At 40.5% G+C, this 21601-nt stretch overlaps 1 protein-coding gene across 1 annotated transcript; it reads left to right on the forward strand.

The window, feature by feature from the left end:
• The first annotated feature begins 15066 nt into the window (after window positions 1-15066).
• Window positions 15067-19965, forward strand: LOC121945348. The gene is made up of 2 exons (XM_042489477.1): window positions 15067-15227; window positions 18470-19965. The coding sequence occupies exons 1-2, from the start codon at window positions 15209-15211 to the stop codon at window positions 19963-19965; spliced, it is 1515 nt and encodes a 504-aa protein (XP_042345411.1). The 5' UTR covers window positions 15067-15208.
• The last annotated feature ends 1636 nt before the right edge of the window (window positions 19966-21601 follow it).

Raw genomic sequence — 21601 nt, forward strand, 5'->3', positions numbered from 1 at the left:
AAATCAAGTTGAATCAAATCAGTTATTTGAAATCTAAGAAAAAGGCTTGCTTAACCCTTGAGACACCTTTCACAAGCCTTCAAACATTTGAAATGCAAGCAAAATGATTTGATTTCTTTCAGAAACACGCGAAAAAGGCAACTAGCAACTTGGCATGAGATGTCCCACTAACTGCAAATAAAGTGTTACAGGGGACAAGAAAATGAACTGCTGATTTGATGTGTTTATCTCCTTGTTGTCATTAAGTCTGTATGTTCAGACTCAAAGCAACACTGACTGTATTTAATGAAAGTATTTTGTGTATCTACAGCCTGATAGATCGCCCTCCTCTGTGCCACAGAGCCCCATCATTGTTAAAAACATATAAGTGGACCACACTGTAATTTATTTGGACTCAATGGCGCACACACTATTCTGCTGCCTGAAATACTTACCACCAAATGTGGATTAATCTCCTGCAGAAATTATTCCCCCAAAATACACTATGTCCTCCTCTTTGTGTGATGAAACCTACACAGGGCTGCAGCTGTTTTGGGAAATCACATATCAAATTCTATATTTGTGTTTGTGAAGATTTCCATTTAGAGAGGAATTAGTGGGCCTGGAGCTTAAGTTCAGTTAAGACCAATGATTTGTGGCAAAACATGGAATGTTTCAGCTCAGCGTGCTGGTAAGAGTTACAGCTCATCTCACTAGTCATTGGTGTGAACCAGGCTTTAAGACACAGACAAGAAGTCAAACGGACTAACATGCTGTTGGTTTGAGGTTAAACATGAGATTTGATGATAACAAAAATCAATCCATCAAACTAAACCTTTGTTGTTGCTGAATATTTTTTTTAATCCATGTTTTTTGAAAAGTCTTTGGATACAAGAGGTTGTGTTGTACTCACCTGTGTACAGATGTGTTCAGGTGGAGAGGCAGGAGTGAGTGTGAGAGCAGTGATAGTGGTCACATAAAGGTCTGCTGATTGTCCTGATTATCCTGATTGGCTGGCTGAAATGTCTTAAGGGGCTGTATGTCCAGGGGCAAAGTGACTTCAACATGGGTAGGGACACACTTAAGCAGGGGGTCTGGGATCTGAACACTTCATTTCCTGTATTCTAATGCTTTTTTATGCATCAGTGTATGATGAAAATGTATTTTTTTACATAAAGAAAAAGAAATTTGGGTGATAGGCAACGATTCAAATATAAAAATGAGCTAAAGCCTATTAAAGTATTATGCAGTATGGCTCTCAGGCTTTCTATATTATTCTATATTGCTGCCATATATTTTGTCTCTTGCAGATAGACTTTACTTGGTATTCCTGCTTGACAACACACATGCTGACATAGTTTACTTTTCGAACTTAATTTGTGTCTTCTGTTTGAGGAATTACCTCTCTATTTGGCACTTATTCACATCAGTGATTAATTAATTGACCTAAATTAATTCATAAACCTCTTAATGTTAATAGCTCACATGAGGTTTCAGCAAAATTTCAGCTCATTCAAAACAAGAGCTGCAAGACAGATGGTCCTTCTGGTCCTTTCCATTACTGCCGTGTGAAATTTAGATGGCAAGATCATCTGGAAAATAACAGTAGTGAGCGTCGCCTTGATGTCCCTCCGGTCTCCACCAAAGTTTCTGTTACTGATGGTCAGTGAGGTGGGTGGGGCTGAAAAGCACCTGGAGCTTCTGCTGCACCAACACTAATGTTGTCTCACTGACAGACTGTTACAATAACTAAACAACTTAAGCAGAAAAGCAAACACACTAACAGCTGGGACATCCTTCAGGGAATAAAACCTAATGTTAATTTAACCCTTGAAACCTCGAGCCACATCACTTCTCTTGTGCTGCTTTCAGAGGCCTTTTCCGAGCATTTAACCCTTTGAACCCTGAGCAAATTGGTGAATGAAAAATGAGTAACTTGGTAGGAGACTTTTCACAAACTGCAAAAAACTAGGCCTACTACTAGATTTAGAAAAGTATTTTTTTTAAAAAAGCTAGGGAAAAAAGAAAAATGGTAGGGAAAACCTGTATTTACAACTATCAGAATTACAGATTCAAAAATATGTTACAGAATTATATAATTTTTAGCACTTTTTCCAAAGTCTTGTTAGCCTATGTTGTCTCGTTAGGACTTTTTTTGTCTTTGTCTTTAAATGAGTTAAGTCCATTTTAAGGAAAATGAAGGGCTCCTTCCTTTTGGGTGTCAGATTAATGAATTCATTTATTTTCAGTAAAAGTTCCAAAAAAGTTCAGTTTTAGTGAATCTTTCCTCTGAAACTGGACCAGACCTGGTAATGAAGGTGGTGGCAGCATTGTACCGCTTTTAAGACAAAATATAAACAACAAAGTTCATTACAGTATGTTAATATGTGATTTTGAACGGACCCTGAGTGGTCTGTTCGCACATGGACAAACTCATTTATTTTGACTTACTTGATCCAACCTTATAAATGTCATACATTTTATGTTAAACCCATTACCTATTAAATAAACACACATTCTCTCTCACTTTCAGCCCAAACTATCATGGATCGACCAGCAGTTGCAGGATTAGTTCTCTTATGCTTTCTACTAATCATTAACAATATCCACAGGCTCATTTCAATGAGAAAAAGACGTTCTCTGCAGATATCTGAAATACGCAGGAACTTTGTAACAATAGCTGCATTAGTTTGTGATATAAAAAGTTATGTCTGTGATCTGTATCATGAATGTCATTATATTGCGACAGATTTGTGATGACTTGTAAAACAGTAATTTATTTTTTTTATGTGTTTATAAATTATGTTGGGAAAAAGAAACCACAATATTAATTGCAATCACACATATAACTTATCACCAGAATATCAGCTATCAATGACATTTTCTCAACAGGATAGCCTATCAGCTAAATGATTAAATCATACACATGTAAGCCTTCCTATACAACCCTGTAAGATATATAAGCACTGGAAAGCATTTCAGATAGTAAAGTCATGTTTTTAAACTGGAGTAGGCTTAGGTTAAGGTAGCTTTCACATATGGTAGTGTGCTCCCTTGGTACGCACCAGATGCGAAAATCATACATTGTTTTATTTTTTAGCTAGTATGGCTCCCTTTTACACACCTTTGTTTTTACTCTGGTCCAAAGGCCTCACAAAGGTGGGGCGTCGTGTTTCCATGACTCCTGAGTCCCGATCAGAAAAAGAAATGCTGAGAAGTAAAGAGCAATAAATGTGCACAATGGAGCCACAACAGCTAGGCGTGTTGTTCCTGGTGCTGGTCATTGCATTCGTTATCATTTGTATGAACCATCCTCGACAAACGATACAGTTTGAAAGTGAAGCACGGCTGCGACTTGAAAATATTGTGTTGATGCACTGGAGACGCCGAATGCCCATTTTAAGACAGTTCAGGAGGAGAAGCTTATTAACTACGGACCTTTTTTAGCTCAAACTTGTGGAGTAAACCACATAGTACACCAGATGGGTCAGATTAAGGTCGGGCGCTTTTACACCACAAACAGACTCTTCTGGTCCGCACCGGAGTGACTGCTGTGTTCACACTGGCCCAGCACTCTTGCACTGCACCTGGGCCCAAAGTTCTATTGGGCCGACCTAAGCAATGCCTGTGTGAAAACACCCTAAGGCTTAATTTTCAAATGAGAGGAAAGCATGTCTGTGCTGGTTAGCATGTCCTACATGATTCTCATTCTTTTGATTTTAGTCCTCCAGACTTGTTAAATATGTGGTGATGAACACATCTGTTCCAATATTGAAGATCTATCTCGATGGCCATGACGACATCAAAAGAGATTTTACACTGTCTCATGATGCCATCAACAAGTGGATGCAGATACTTGACATAGAGAAAAGTCATGGAACCTCAGTGTGAGATTTTAATCTTCATGTCCTGGCTAGCCCATGGGGCATCATATTGTGTGGTGTCCTGTGCTTTTGATGTGCCCAAAACACGCATCTTCCTGGCTGTACACAAGATTAGAAATTAGTGGAGAAGAGAAAGCCCTGTATACAGTTATCAAAGCCTCATGAGCTGAAGGCAGTAGGAGAAGGCTTTGCTGCTCTTGAGGCCTTCAATAGATGTGTGGGTGCTATCATTGGATGCTACATTAGAATTAAGGCATCCACAGCTCCTGCCTCCTGGGATTATGTCAACAGGAAGTTGTTTCATTCTATCCAGCTACAAGCTGTATGTGACAGTGAGGGAAAGTTTTTGGACACTTTCACTAGTTACTCTTGACCTGTGCACGATACTAGAGTCCAGAAGAGCAGTCCACTATTTACAAGCCGCCTGTACCTGCCTGCAGGTCACTTCACTGCAGGAGACGGAGAATATCCCTGCATTGAAATGCCAATCACTATCTTGACACCCTACAGGGAGCCACTACAGTCCAGGGTCCAGGAGCGCCGTAATGATCATCATGCTAAAGCTTGACCCTACATTTTTTCCTGCCGTTATTACAGCTGCACTGCACTCTGTAATATATGTTTGGGAGTTGGGGACATAGAGGAGCCTGTGCAGGAGGCATGCAGGGACAACACTGATCAAGCCCCTCCTTCTGCAGAGGTCAGTGTTGCAGCAGGCAGCTTCTCTGCACTCTTTCACCAGCTCCTGAACCATCACTATTTATTTAAGTTCCATTCATGTACCAGTGCACTAAAATAAAACAATGCACAATATGTTGTTTACATGTATGTCTTTTGAAGAGTTGTTTTGATGTTTTATGTTTTAATTTTTGACGCACTTTGCAAAATTTTTTAAGAGTGATATATGAATTAGGTTATTATTTTCCCAAAGTCTTTGTTTTGAAGAGAAAAAAAAAAACTGACATGGAATTGACTTAAATGGACATTAAAGAGGCAATGATAAACACTTTTTTTTTTTTATTTTACTGCCATTTAGCAGGCAAAATGATGAACAAAAATACATCTCCACCAGAGGCAGTCCATGAGGAAAAACAATTGGCCATCACAATATATATATAAATATATAAAAAAAAAAAAAAAAAAAAAAAAAAAAATATATATATGTTAAAGATTTTAGGCCAACATCTTTTCAACTGTTTTTTTTTTTTCAAAAAGTCCAACTAGTTTCTCCGTTTGTGCCTCCAGGCGCCTGAATCCTGTAACCTCCACCAAAGGATCTCTGCCCCTCTGCTTTGCAGGGGGGCTGATCCTCTCTGGAGTGGGCCTTGTGACCTCTTCATTAGTAGCTGCTGGGATGAAGTGTCTTGTGGAGGTGTTGGTGCTGGAAGTGGGATATCTTCATCACAGGAGATTTCAGCGGCGGCTGTCAGACCAGAAGCTGTGCTGGATGATGGTTTCTCATCCCCTGTGCACGAGGCAATGAGTACTGAAAGACAAATAGATGGCTGTGACCCCATGGCCTCGTGCATCAGGGGAACCCACTTCCATCTGTTTGCTGTCATTTCACCCTGATCCGTCCCTGCTCCTGTAGGGGGGAAACACAGCAGTTACACAAACACGCTTGAATCTTTCTCTTTGAAAAATATAAATAGCCTACATTTGTTTTGTCAATAATGTTGCTTACTGTTACGAAAACAAAAGGCATTTGGACGAATTACTGACCTTGTATTTCTTTTTGAGGTTCTCCCATTTTTGGGCTGCCGTTGCCCCCGTCAGCTTCACCTGCAGCCCAATCATCTGTAAAAAGAGCCTCATTGCTGCTTCTCAACTTAATGAGAAGCTCCGTCTCCTCTTCAGTTCCAATAAAATATGAAAACAATCACAGCTATTGAAATGTTTCATCAAACCACACATTATCAACACAGACATGGGACATCAGTCGATGCAGATTTTAAACTGGCAAATTCTTACACAGTAATTTACTAAAATTTAGAAAAACAGGAGACTAATTGAATCAATATCACATGCCTACAAAAGAAACAAAAAAAGCATATTGTAAACGTTTTTTTCATTTTTTAAATTTAGACTGAGATGTCCACAAATTGTTGTGTTTTTATTGTAAACTTTGAAATTCTTAAATCTTGCTCCTGGCAAATATGCTTCTGATAAATACCTCTACACTTTGATTAAAAAAAAAAAACAACAACTAAAATTTAGTTATAAATACAACTGAAATACAACTGAACAATTTAAATATGTATAACTGAACATATATGAACAAATCCACTCTGGAAATGACACTAAATTGAATTGAAATTAAGGATTAAATCTAATGAAAGACAACATTTGACATTTGATAACCGTGGTACTTACACATACATGGAAAGCCCTTTGAGCATTTACTCCATATCCTTGATATCAGACATTAGTTTCTTTAACTAGTTCGGTCTTTGTCAGCACTAGGTGGACATTTGGTCACATTAGTTATGCACTTTGTCATATTAACTGCACAAAAACTCTAATTTTTGCACTAGTTACCTAGTGAGAGCTGAAAAGGACAAAATACTAACTAAATAACTAGTGAAAGCCTCTTGTAGCCTGACTAGTTAGCTAGTGAGGCTCAAATGGTTTTTCTAGTTAACTAGTGATGACCCAAATATCCACTAGTAACACTAGCAAGACATTTTGATTTAACTAGTACACGAGTGAGATCCAAAATGTTCACTAGTGGAACAGGTGAATGCCAACAGGGCCACTAGTTAACTAGTTGTACAAAAAAAACTAATGAGGAGGTGGGTAAGAAGTGTGCATCTAGGATTCCTATTGGCTCAACTGTTGAAATACACCAATCAGGATTCAGATTTTGTTATTCTCCCGCCCTCTTCATTTGTATGTTTTCCACTGGTCAACATGTTGTCCTGAGGAACTGCAGCTAGTAAAACACATGTTCTATTACTAGTAAACTAGTTGGGTCCAGAGTCAGCCACTACTCAACTAGTGAAAGTGATAATCATCTCACTAGTTAACTAGACAAAGGGATTTTGTTTCACTAGTCAGGCTCAGTACTGAACCTGTACAGACTTTGACTGAACATATTTCACAAAATTGCTTACTAGCTGATATGTCTACACAACTAGTTAACTAGTAAAATTATAAAATTCAACTAGTTAACATGTTTGGCAGTTAAAACACTTCAGTAGTTAACTGGTTGTGTACACAAGTCAACTAGTAAGCAATTTTGTTAAACTAGTATGATGTCAATGTCCACTAGTATGTCAAAAACATCAACTAGTGTGACAAAAAGCCCTATATGTTAGACAAATGTATGTTGTACTCGTTGTGCACAGTCGCTCACTAGTGCTGCATGAGGCTCAACTAGTTAAAGGAAACGCCCAACATGTAAGAAAAATGTCAAACATGTTCAGTCAAAGTTTGTACAAGTTCAGTACTGAGCCTGACTAGAGAGACAAAAATGCCTTCCACTTGTTAACTAGTGAAATGAACATCAGTGTCACTAGTTAGAATGAGATCACTGAATCTGAAAGGACTCATACCCTACCAGAGAAATCCCTACCAGCTGGACATGAGACAGTTACCCAGTCTCTTTCTGCTCCTTCATCATCAACAACAGTGATGCAGCTTCATCTGCGGCTAGCTTAACAGCCACCAGACCTGCAGTCTCACCAACTACTCCATCCCAATCCCCTGCACCATCAGCCATCCGATCTCTAGCCTTACCAGCAGTTCCTCAGGTCATGCCCTCTGTTCCTACAGTACCTGGTGACATGCCATTCATCACATCTAACAGCAATTCTGATGCAAGTTCTCAGTCCTCCCCCCTTAATGCCATGGCTCTGTCTTCCTTGATGGACAGTGATGGAAACACACCAAGGACAGGCTTGAACCCTTCACCTGTAAGTTAGTGTATACGATACTGTATTTAGTATGTACTTTTGATAATTCATTTTGAAAACTGTAATCTAAATGTTGAATAATCAGAGTTTAGAGGTCATCCTTTCAATTTACTCCTCAGTAAAAGACACCTGAGTGTAAATAGAAGGTCTAACTCTTGTCAACAGGAGTCAAGTTTGGATGCGGCACAGTGGCTGAATGCTGGGACCCCAGAGGTGAATCTCTACATGATGATAATGAATAATCTGTCATACTGAATATGTGCTGAAACTATGGCTATAGACATTATCACATGCATTTTTTGTACTTTTCAAGGTATTTTAGAGAAAAGCATGTTTGGAACCCCTAAACAGGTATTTTATAGTAGTAGTATAGTAGTAGTCTCAGTACTCATCTGTTTTACAGTGATAAAATCACAATACATACATAGATTAATCACAATACAGTACCTGTATTATGCAAAAGGTTTGGGGTTTGGGGATGCCTGTATGTAAATCTTACTTGCGTAATTCAATTTTTCGGACTTCAATCAATGATTTTCTCATTTATGACTCTGAGGAGGATAGGGAAGAGGACAACATAACTGCAGTTCCTTCTGACAGTGACAGTCCTCCAACAGTAAGTTTTATCTTTTTTGAACATAGAACATGGGCAGAATGTTTTTTTTTCAGGAATTGTTACTAACTGTGCATTTCACATACTCAAAGTGAAAAGAATGATATTGCTACTTTTTAAGAAATTTCCAAGATCACCAGTCCCACAAAGGGACCCATGGTTTTTGCCATTTATTTCTGATGTACTTCATTCTTTTAATACATATTAGGAAGAAGTGGACCTCGCCACAATTTTGAGGACTTTTTATGAGGATCACCTTTCTGGCAACCTGGTATCCACCATTTGTATCAGGAGGACTAAACTTCTGGAGAGTGCCATTAAAGCACTCTCCAGAGTGACTTTCTGTTGGACCCATACACCACACATTGAGTTTGTAGAAGAAGATGCAGATAATATGGGGGGAAATATTTTTTACAAATGTGTACATGTATTCTAGTGAATTGCACAGTAAAACAAATTGTTGCATTTCTCTTTCCTTTTGATTTCTTTTCTAGACTGATGATAGAGGTACAGACCTCTCTTGGCATTTTTGACGGAAAGGCTCGCCAGGTCTTTCTTAGTTATGACCAAGCAGCTTTAGACAAGCGAAAATATTTCAGAGGTGGCAACATTATTGCTTGGTCAATTGCACATGGTGGTCCATGTATCTGTATGTATTCAAGAAGCTGTGGGACCTGGTCAAGAAAAAGTGGATTACCTTCTTGCCTTTGTTCACGACATGCAGGAACCTCTGTCAAAGGCAGTCTTCAAAGCCATCCTGTCTTACAATTACAGCAACAGAGGAACCAACCATCACAAGGCAGAGGACACCATTTACAGCTGGGAATGGTTCTGAACATGATTGAAGGTATCTTTATTAAGCATGAATTATGAAATCTTATGCCCTACACAAACAAAATGGTGCACTTAAAATTTACAGTACTTTGAAAGACCGCAAAAACCATTTGAGAACAATGCAAATACCACTTAGAGAGAACAAAGAGACTTTTGTCTTTTCTTTGTCTCAAAAAAAGCCAGTCATGTTTACATGTCCTACAGTTGTTACAGGCCAGTTTGAAATATATACAGTCCAGATCTTACATTTGGTTTTAGAAACAAATGTAAATGTTACTTAGATTTACTTTTTTTCCGGCAGACAAAATGACTGATTTGTGATTCGAAGACCTTCTGGTTTTTATCACTGGAACAGATGAAGTTCCTGCCTTGGGCTTTCGTAGCAAGCTTTGCATCGACTTCCATGAACAGGATGAGGGCATGCATTGTTTGCCATACGCATCAGCCTGCATGATGTGCTTGTACCTGCCAAGAGGTGTTATACAGGAGGATGAACTGCATCAGATGCTCTCCCAGACAATAGGAGACTCTTTGGGATTTGGAAAGGTGTAGTCATTGTCGGTTTGCAGCAGCAGTATTTTGAGAACACTAGGTTATTCTGAACTTAAGAAACCATGTTTAAAAAAAGGGGATTTCCCGTTGTAATGTCTGAAATGTTTGTGTCTGCACACTAAATACATCAAATTTTGTCAGGAATGTTTTGAATCCCTCTAGCACACAGCAGATATCTTTCCTTTAAGTCTGTTGTTTCATCCATTAATTTTTGAATGACCTGTTGCTGTTCAGGGCTCAGGTTGTTGAGCGGTTGTGACACGATCACTGATCGTTCAAGGTCTTTACTGTTTGCTTGTAACTGGGTGAGCTGTATGCCTTGTCTTGCCAAGCCAGCTTCCAGATTTTCTTGACTGTAAGGGTCATCTCCAAAGAGACTGTTGAGAGCTGTTGACTCCTGCTCACTGTTGGTTAGCATGCCCTCCATCCACATTTGCGTCGGAGTATGGTTGTTTGCCGTTTTGATTCTATGGTTGTTCCAACCACATCTGAATAAATTCAGTCTTTTTTGAAATTCTGGCTTGTAAACAATTCTGCATGTTTATACTGTGTAATATCTTCCTCTTTACTATTTAAAAATATCTTTCCTGTTTGACAGGGACATGGGGAGAAAAAAAAGAAGAAAAAGATGTATCTTTATCTTTTTTGCTGCTCTGCTGATTCTTCCTTGCAAGTAATCATACACAGCATGATAGAAAGAATTAGGAAAAATAATAACATAAATACTTATCACTTTAGGTACACCTTAATAAAACTAATACAACAGGCATATATTCTCAATATTTTGTTAACTCTAGTTGTTGTGTTATGGAATGAACAAATATTAAGAAGACTTCTTAATATAACCCAGTACAATACCCCCTGCAACACAGGAGAACACAGAGAAACCACCAAGCATACACAAAAAACAAAACCACATAAATCACCACCTTGAAATCCATTTGTTCCCGTTTTTTAAGAGTAATGTGCACAGTTTGCAGCAAAATATACTACACACACACACACACACACACACACACACACACACACACACACATATATATACATTAAACCAACAACTTCGGTGTGCTTTATTTTGTGGCATCACTAATGATCTGTATTGTATTAGACTGATAAAACTGATAAAAATGAAACTGACCACATTTATTGCTCCAGTACAGGCCTACCTTTTATTATAATATACTTTATAAAGTTAAGTCATAGAAACACCTTTATTGTTATTTATCTATCTCTGATCTTATGTGTGTGATCTTCAGAAATATTGTGTATGATCCATATGTTTTTATGGACTTTTATTTTGAATTAGATTCTGTTTTTCAAGTTCACCAAAGATAATCATTACATAGCTTTGGGTTTCACTATAAAAAAAAGCAAAAAGGGAACAAAAAAAATCAAACAGTTAATTGTTACAACTGAAAAAAAACCCAGCTTTATTCTGTATGGATAGTATGCAAGGGGCAAGCACTGAACAATAGTGGAAGCTCAGAATCAGGCTTATTCATTTCATTTAAGGCAACTAGCGTAACTAGTGAGCAATATGGCTTTCACTAGTTCTACTAGTAAACATTTGGGTCTCACTAGTTAAGTTAACTCAAAGGCCCTTTAACTAGTTAACTAGTGAGAATGTTGGCTTTCGCTAGTTCTACTAGTGAACATTCTGGATCTCACTAGTTGTACTAGTTAAATCAAAATGTCTTTCTTGTGTTACTCGTGGATATTTGGGGCATCACTAGTTAACTAGTAAAACTTTTGACTCTCACTAGTTGATGAGTAAGACTACAAGAGGCTTTCACTTGTTAATAAGTCAGTATTTTGACCTTCACTAGTTAACTAGTGCAAAAAATCATAGGTCACCAGTTAACTACTGACATGAATCCATGTTTGACTAGTTAACATGTTAAAGCTTTTGCATCTTACTAGTTAACTAGTAAGACTTTGAACATTACTAGTTTGGTCCTGTGGGCCACTAATATGTCAAAAAGCTGACTAGGCTCTACTAGTGTGGTGCGAGGTTTCACTAGTAAGACATTTGTCATCACTAGTAAAGAGTGACTAGACACAGTTTTTGTGCAACTAGTACAACAAAGTGCATAGCTAGTGTGATCAAATGTCCATCTAGTGCTGACAAATACCAAACTAGTTAAGGAAACTAATGTCTGATATCAAGGATATGGAATAAATGCTCAAATGGCTTTCCATATACTTGCAGATACTTGACATGTTGTCATTGCAAAAGTGTGATCAAGTTGATTGACCAGCCACCGTGCTCAATTTATTTATTGTCTTCTTCAGTGGTAAGAAAGTTTTATGCCCATTACTGCCCCCCAACCATGGATGTATTTTCTTGCAAAACTGCAATGCATTGTTGGTAATACAGAACACTGGAATGACCATCGCTGTTCACCTCAGTTTTTCAGAAACTGGAACGGCCCTTAAGATGCCAACAGGGATCCCCCTATAGTGCATGAGGGCATGTTAAACCATCTTTGGAACGCAGCAAGAGTCTCTGCCTGTGTTCCAGAAGTTGTTCCACTTGCCCTCCTTCACTTCTCCTCAGCCCTTGGTGTTACGTAGCAGCTGACATCACACTGAGGCCACTCGGAAAGCAGAGGGAAAGCTGGCGGGGGACTGGAATGAAACACACCTGCCCTTGTTCACTTTCAGCCTGACTATCATGAATTGACCACCAGTTGCAGGATTAGCACTCTTTTTTTCTTAATCATCATAATCATCATATATATATATAAGTTAAGTGAAAATAAAAAGTTTTACTGCTTACTGCCCCCTAACCATGGATGTATTTTTTGCATCACATGCATAGCTGCAATACATTGTGGGTGATATAGACCTCTGAAGTGACCACTGATGTTCACTCGCTCCCTCAGCCCTCTGAGGGTTGATCTCACCAAGTTCACTTCAGTTTTTCAGACTATCAGAAAAGATGGCCCTTAAGATGGCGATGGAAAGGGCACGTGAAGGAAGGCATGTTGAACGACTTTTGGAATGCAGCTTCTGTCTCTCTCCCCCAGTAGCTCAAGTTCACTAAATTGGTTTCACAGTTATAATGATAAAAGATAAACTTAATTATCTGTCCGAATCAGTGACAGAAATTCTCCTTTGACAAGGCTCCAACAATAAATACAACACATTATTAAACACACTTAAGACACATTCACACTCACAAAGTACAGACATTAAAAAGCAGCAGCAGATAGAAATATGTAGTGGAGTGTCTATTTCATTTTGTTTATGGTGGTTATTGCAGAGGGAAAAAAAGACTTTTTTGTAGATGTTTTTGTGGGCCAGTGGGACTTTCCTGATCACAGAGCAGTTAAACAGTTCAGAGAAAGGAGTTTGTGGTGAACCAATGCTTTTGCTGGCCTGATTAACGATATGGGAGAGTTTAGTTTTGTGTTTGTTGGAGAGGGAGCTGTACCAAGATGAAATGTTAAAAGGGAGGATGGATTCAATGAGTGAAATGAAACCAGGATTAAAATGTCTCATGTGTATTGCATGTTGGAAAGAACTAATCCTGCTAGCAATGTGCAAAGTCTATGATGGCAGAGACTGTCCTGTCCTGTTAGGGAACGTTTGATAAGAATGTCCAATAATTTCATGGTTGAGGCAAAATGGGAATTAAGTCAGACAGAGTTGTTTCCCTGATGGTCATTATCTCCCCTCTGTAGAAAGAGCTCCAGGTACGACAGCAAAACAATAAATCAACAAACAGACAAATTAAAATGATGTGCAGCATCATGCTGAGGCAGCCAACTGCGCTGCCATCTTGAATACAGGATGAAAATAAACAGACTGTTCTCATTCTGAAGCCTTCAAATACTTTTGCAGGGATTTTGGCGTGAGATCCCAATGTCAAAAGCCACCTCTTAAGGCTGTATGATACACCACCAGGTAGCATAAACTGACAACGCAGCCAGATAGACCTGGTCACGGTGTTATGATATGCTGCCAGGTGGCCAACAGCACCTGCCCTAGCAGCATGATACATGGATGGACTAAAGCTGTTGCATGCACACGGTTCGCCTCTGGACAGCATCCGGTTGAAATTTCATACAGCTTCCTGTCTGCATGTTTTCTTTCTACACCTTACCTGGGGTGTCCAAAACAGGGGCTGACTTAGATCATGTAGTCAGTCAGTCATTTTCTGTAACCGCTTGTCCTCGTAAGGGTCGCGGGGGGGCTGGAGCCAATCCCAGCAGTCATCGGGTGGAAGGCGGTGTACACCCTGGACAGGTCGCCAGACTATCGCACATATAGACAGACAACCATACACGCTCACAGTCACACCTAAGGGCAATTTAGAGTTACCAATCAACCTGAGCTGCATGTCTCTGGGAGGAAGCCGGAGACCCCGGAGAGAACCCACATAGACACGGGGAGAACATGCAAACTCCGCACAGAAGGGCCCCCGCCCACGGACCGAACCCCGTTCCAACCGGGTTTCGAACCAGGGACCCTCTTGCTGTGAGGCTAACCACGACGCCACAGTGCTGCCCTAGATCATGTATCTTGCATCAAATGGGTTATTAAAGAAAAATATCAAACAAACAAGACAAACACAGCTGTCTAATCTTTGAGAAAGAAGTGAAAATGGCTGCCCAGACTGTCAACTTTATGCTTCTTTGCTTTGGCCATGTCTGCTTACTAAAATTGTCTGCTGTTAGCTAATCATTCTGTTTGCTTATTTGCATTTAGTTTATAAAAGCAGGTAAGTTTCGCCTAAGTAGTTCCTACTCCAAGCATGTCTACAATCTGCAGGCTATAGTAGTCTTCAATGTGAGGTGAAGCGAAAAAATACAAGTGGTTTTGCTTGATTAACCAATATTATGTGGCAGGCCGCTTTTAGTATATTTTGAAAGTCAAGCCAAAGGCTGTTTAAAATTTGTCCCCAGGCCACGATAGGCAGGCAAAACTTAGGGCATGCCTCTTATACCTCTTTTGCAAAATCCTATCTGTCCGTCTGTGGATTGCCATGTGCCTTTGTTGCCTAAATATAATCATGTGCCATGTAAATGTCAACGTCAAGACACAGAGGGCTACCTGGAGAGGAATCTGTGGATGAAGAGGTCTATTGCAAAGTGGCAACATATGACAAATTTGATAAGGTGTTGGAGTAAATGACAGATGACCAATGATTGTAGAACAGGAATGTTGAGTCACGTGTGACACTGAACACAGGCATGGCGCAGAGATCCTGGAGATTAGGAGAGAATTATCTGGAGAATGAATGCAGAAAGGACGAACCGGTAGTGGGTGTGTCCTGTATGGGCTGCCAACACGTAAACAGGGCAAAAGAAGCACTTTCAAACATATCTTGTGACTCGCAGGGTGCTGTCAACTCACTTAGCACACAGGTCTGAAGAAAGACTGACATAACTCCAGGAGAAGAGGATTCCTATCCATCTCAGAACAACATGGCAGGCACTAAACTGGGTAAAGACATGTCTGATTTCTAAATCTGTATTTTCATTCATCTTTTTTTTTACTGACTGTAAGTTGCATGTGTGGTTTCCTACTTTGCTTGTGCAATTCAGTTGTGTAAAAGTGCTTCTTTTATGATGCTTTGCTTTTATTTTCTACATGATTAGTATACAAATCATTTTTAATGACTTTATGAGGTTACAATAATAGCATGAAAACAACACAGACCTTTTGTTCTACTTTCACGATGCTGGTTGTAAGAATTTGAATCACATTCAGAGTGTGAACAGATAGAAATTAGTGCAGCATGCTGTCTCTGCTGGGCAAACCTGATCAACCAGTCTGCTGAGTCTCTGACAGCAAGCTCGTCATGCCTCAAAAACACATACTGACTTTACTCACCAACAAATCTCCTCAGATTTCCAATCTGAAGGATGAAATAGGAATTCCGCTTCTTGGTATTATTTAACATATTCTAAATGAAACCTTTGTCCAGTCTTTGAGAGGTTTTACATTTCATGTGTAGCCTGATGAGCAACTGTACAAAATAAGGGCTGGGACACATGCCACATCTTCAAGCGCCTGAACACCACGAGGTCAGGCATCCTGTGCCAGCCTTTTCTCAATCTTAAGTCATCAAATACCGCCACCTTTGCAGTGATATTGCCGAAAGATCCTAATGCCAAAAGCTGCCTTTTGTGGTGTTATTATGACAGACAGCACTTGTCACTGCAGCACAATACACAAACAGGCAGCATCAGCTGAAAATGTGGTTGGACAGAACCTGTCATGTCCACATGATACGCCGCTGGACAGCGTCAGGTTAAAACGATGCCAGTAATTATGTAACAAAGGTCTCTATAGAATGGCCAGAAGGGGCAGTGGATGAGTCCAACAAACCCTGGTCTTTCACCAGCATAGTTGTTGTTCACTTCCTGTCTTTTTTTTTTGACACTAGAGTGTAATATGTAGACGTTGAAGTTGACAAAGTGGCGATATGTAATGACTTGGGATGAGGAAGCGTTGTTTGTGCCCACTTTGTGCCAATTTTAAAAAGCATGAAGGCAGATTGCGTCTAAGGTTGTAAAGCAACCATACCGGCAGTGTATCATAGCATTGTTAGCAGAACTCCAGAGTGCAGAGCACCTACTTCCAGCCGTTGTTTTCTGAGTGTGTATTAGGCCAAAAATATAGTCTATGAGACAGATGTAAAACTCTGAGGTATCCCTGCACTGAAGGATCAACTTCCTCTCCTTATTAAGTACAGACTAATACTCATTGAAGAAGGCTGTGATTGGCAATTACTATGACACGGCATGCATTGCATGCTGCTGTGTTCCAAAAGTTCTTTATCACAGGGGGGCAGCCATCATACCTTGAAATATAGGCCCTTTTAGGAGGGCATTGCTCTCGCTTTTGGGCGCGCCTTCCACATGTCTACATCGACAACAATGAGACTGAGAGCTCAAAGAACACAGCATGTGTACAGGCTTATAATTAAAAAAAAGAGTAAATAATCTAATAACATACTTGATCAATACACCACACTAAACAAGTTAAAGAAATCCATTAACAAAAAAGAAACCATGTAACCAGTGAAGCAGTTATTAATAACTACGTTAGAATTTGGATTTTGCACTTATTAAAGTAAAAGGGGCACTATTCTCCATTTAGAAGAAAAATACATTTTAAATTATAACAATTTCAAATCATGTTCATTACCGTTTATCCTGTATACATGGATCTTATTTCTCTCATGAAATAATGTCCACAGACAACGACTTGGCGATAAATGAAATCTTTCATTTAGGCAAATTTTTATTGGTGAGTAAATAGAGGAAGCGATATGGCATATAATATGAAATTAAACAAATAAAAGGGAACCAAGGTAATGTATATTCAGGTGATGTAAATGATTAATTGTGGATGATAGTGGGTATAAATATGTGACCATTTAAAGTGTGGACACACGTTGAATGGTAAACTAGAATTTAGAAATTTGCATTAAAAATTTGCTATTCGACATCAACTCTGGAGATGTTATTCGACATCACTAGAAGATGTTATTCTGCCTACTTTTGCTGACCTGAACAGACTTCTCTGGGAAGGTCCAGGTCGTTGCTTCGCTCCAGTGGAGGGCTGCTGCGTGTCTTCCAGATGCAGTGACCCGCTGAAAGGCAAAGGTGGCTGGGCAGGTTGAGTCGGTGTGCAGCGGTCTTTAACTGGCCTCAGTGTCCAGTAAAAGTCTTTAAGAGTTTTTAGGGGCAGGCAACGGATGCTGATAGTTTGTGCAGCAGGTGTTGCTTCTAGAACCTTGACAGAGTTGACGGCGGATCGCTGAGTGTCATCCTCAATTAAAACTCGCAGAAATAATCCGGATGGTCTGACAAAGTCACTTTAAATTATTATTTTGAGTTTACTTGAAACGAAATGCAAGAATATCTTTACTGACCAAAAACTGGTATGAAGAAAAGAGTCAAAGAAATTTAAAAAGAAAAGGCTTTGAAAAAGTTCAAATTCAGCAAAGCTCTGGTGAGCTCTCGTAAAACTGAAGATAAAGAAAAAGGGTGCGAGTGAGGATACACGAGAAGCACCGCGGTGAAAGGGGAAATAAAAAGAAGCACTGAGCTGAGGGCTCACTAAGTTTTAATCTATGAATTTTGGGGTGCGAATGGAAAGCGGGGAAGTGAACCTTCGTGCTGAGCAACCACACATCTGGCGTTTAGTTTAGTAGCTACTTTGTGATGAATTACTCAATTTGACCCGTTACATATAAAGTCACGTATCTCATCACCACTATGGTCCTATTGCAGTAATTACAAACATATGCTAGAAGACCTAAAGGCAATTATGAATGTAACACACAACTTTGAAGATCCTTGGTTTGATCTTATTAAGTAGTCACATGTAACATAAAGTTATCCAACAGAGTATAAAGAACTTGGTAATCACTTAGATAAGGGATTACTGTTTAACATTATACGATAAATGCAAAACACGATAGAACTATAAAGTTCATTACGAAATTACGAATAACTAAGGCCACTAGATGGCAGTATGGCTCCATCACAGAAAAGCAATAAAATGAGATTTTACCTAACTCACTCAAATTAAATAATAAAGACATGGGGAGGGAAAATGTAAAGGCCATGCCAATGCAGTCCACTACACCAGTTTCTGTTGCAAAACTGTTGCAACATCCCTTAAATGCCACTTCTTCAGTGGTTAACAGTTTGGTTCTTGTCCCATTTCAGGAGCAAGGAATCCCTTAACTGAGGCAGCTGTGGGGTTTGCACTGGGAGCAGTGGGAGGTTCCATACTGGGAGCCACAGAGGATCCAGTGGACAAGGTCCTTGCAGTGATGACTTCAGCCGGTCCACTGAAACCAGTGATGGAGGAAGTCAGGACAGTGGGTGCCCTCGGGCTGGGGACCCTTATTGGAGCCACAGCCCTGACCGTCGTGATGACCTCAGTAGTAGCTGGTGTGATTCTGGCAGCAGTGGTAGCTTCAGTGTTTGTGGTCATGAGGAGCTGCAGTGCCTCCTATACACACTCTTTTGGCTTGTGGGCAACAGTAGCACTCGCTGGGGCCTTCGGGACCACTCTCAGTGGCGCCACGCTCGGGGTCGCTATCGAATGGACTGTGAAGAACTACGGCATGGTGGGCCTTCTGTGGGCACTGAGCATATTCACTGTGCTCAAACCGCCCCTCCACTTGGTGTTCAAACTGCTCTGGAAGCAGGGAAAGGCCTGTTGCACTCTGGGATCTGTAGTCTGGGACAGGGAGAGGAAACAGATGGAGATTACAGAGATGAAGCACAGGCAGAAAGCAGCTGAACAGATAGAGCAGAGGATTCTGATGCTGGAGAAAGGAGGCAGCACCAGCGGGATGGAGCACCAAATGGCATGGGCCACTGAGCGGAGGCTAAGAGAAGAGATAGAAAGGAAAAAGATGGAGAGTGAAGAGGCAGAGATGGAGCAAAGAACCATCCAAGACTGGATCAACACAGTGGTGGTCAAATATGTGGACTTCTTGGCTTTTTCTGGGATACCAATGACAGTAATTGCCATAGTGACATCAGGGTTTGGGGTGTTTGGTTATGGAGGCCACCAGTCTGTGTTTATAGTGCTTCTAGCTTTGGTTGCAGTCATAGCCTATCTGCTCCTGAAATCTTCTGACTTCAAGTTCTGGATGTTGATTGGCTGCATGGCAATGCTTGCAACGTTTGTCATCGCCATGCTCACCCTACACGCCGGGCAAGTTGCAGTAACATCCGCCATAAAGATGCGAGCGGCAGGGCGGAATCAGTCCAGAGAAAACATCAGTGCTCGTATGAACTACCAGTCCTCTCTGGAGGCTTTGAATGCAGCTTTCTTTGTGGCTAAATCATGTGAGCTGGGTCTGGGGGCAACAGTTGGGGGTCCACTGGTGAGGCGGGCACGTGGAGAGGTGAGAGTCATAGCGGGGGCAGCTTTAGTAGCGGGGGGTTTACTGGTTGGGGTGGAGGTTTTAGCCCCTGTTCTGGGAGAAGGGGGACAAGCAGGGGCGTTGCTGGGGGTGGTGGGGGCTGCGGGAGTGTCTGTGGGAGCAGCAGCAGCTGTGGCTGGAAGGTGGTCCTCATGGCCAGGGACTTTGGGAACAATAGCAGGGTTGATAATAGGAGCATTAGTTATGGGGAAATGGCATTTTGTCAACATCGGACTGCAGCTGCCTATAGCCTATGTCTTCGCTATGACCAATCCATTTTAACACAACATGATAAGCCTACTGTGTAACAGGTTGGCAAAGCACTATGAGTTGCAAGCCCGTTCTCATTCCGAAGTAGTTAAGTACCGTCACATTTGTAGTGTTTTCAGTGAAAGAGCTCGACACTAAAATTGACCTTTAGTGTCTATATGAAACGCCGCTGGATGGCATCTGCTGAGAACGTGGCCAAACAGAACCGTTTTTGGTGTTATTAGAAGCTGCCACACAGGACCAACTGGACTAAATCTGTCAAGTCAGATTGAAACACTGCTGGTAACAACATAAGATAAGGAGCATTAAGGTTCCTATAGGGTGGGTGAAAGAAAGGGGTGGTGGATGGATTAAACAAACCCTGGACTTTCATGTGTCTAGTGTCTGCTTCCTGTTTGTAGGTGATGCTTTTTGTCTTATCCTAACTGTCTGTGTCAGCATGTGCTTTAGTTGACATTCTGATGTTGATTGCCATGTGCTTTTGTTGTCCAAACATAACCAGATGCAGCATAATCCCAACATGTGCCTCTGTTATCATCACGGTAGTGCCATCCTGGAACATAAAGAGCAGATATAGAAGGTTACCTAGAGCAGTGTTTCTCACACCCCTCCTGAAGGACCAATAGTCCTGCATATTTTTTTATCTCTCCCTGCTGCGACACAGCTGATTCAAATGATCAGTTCATTATGAACTCATGAAGCAGCTTCATGACAGGCTGATCATTTGAATCATCTGTGTTACAGCAGGGAGAGATCTAAAACATGCAGGACTGGCAGTCCTTGAGGAGAGGTTTGAGAAACACTGACCTAGAGTGTATGTAGACGTGGACGTCCACTGCAAAATGGCCATACGTAATGACTTGGGATGAGAATGTGTTGGCGTTTCCATTGTGTCATTCACAGTAGTTACCTGTTTTGAGTTACTCTACTTTAAAGTGTGACTGTATTCCATATTTTTCCTACATTCATTAAATACCATGTGCAGAGCTAAGCACATAGTGAAAGTGTCCTACTAGCAAGCAGCCTCTTCCTCTGTACCATAGAGCTTCATTGCTGTGCAGAAATGATTAAAAACACATCAGTGAACCACACTGTTTCACTGGGCATTACCATGAACACACACACACTGTAGCTTATTTTGACTTAATCCCACATACACTCTCTTGCTGTCCCCAAAACAGAGTAGAACACCTTATGTGGAATCATTTGAAAATAGTCCTCAATGAACGCAATTATTCCTTCTTTTTGAGTTTGTTATAAAGTACAGTGATCGGATCCTTTAGGAGACGTCTGAGCCTCCTTTAAAATATGAAACTTTATTTCCATTTTACTCTTTTTACTTCATATTTTTTCTCCAGAAGGACCCAGTGGGCTTGAAGCTGAGTGCCAAAGACAGGGTAGGGAAGTCAGAAAGGACGGGGCTTATAAGCTAAATTAACTTTGTACTGGTCCATCATGTGAGTAATACTTTGCAATGGTTCTCCAGTTATCTCGCCTCCCAGTTTAACAACCCTGTTCAGTTTGTTCTTGCTTTGTATTGATAATGATACCTGCACACACACACACACTCGCACACACACGTACACACACGTACACACACACACACACACACACACACACACAAACACACACAAACACACACACACAC

The sequence above is a fragment of the Plectropomus leopardus genome, chromosome 7 (assembly GCF_008729295.1).
Source record: "Plectropomus leopardus isolate mb chromosome 7, YSFRI_Pleo_2.0, whole genome shotgun sequence".
Classification (NCBI taxonomy): domain Eukaryota; kingdom Metazoa; phylum Chordata; class Actinopteri; order Perciformes; family Serranidae; genus Plectropomus; species Plectropomus leopardus.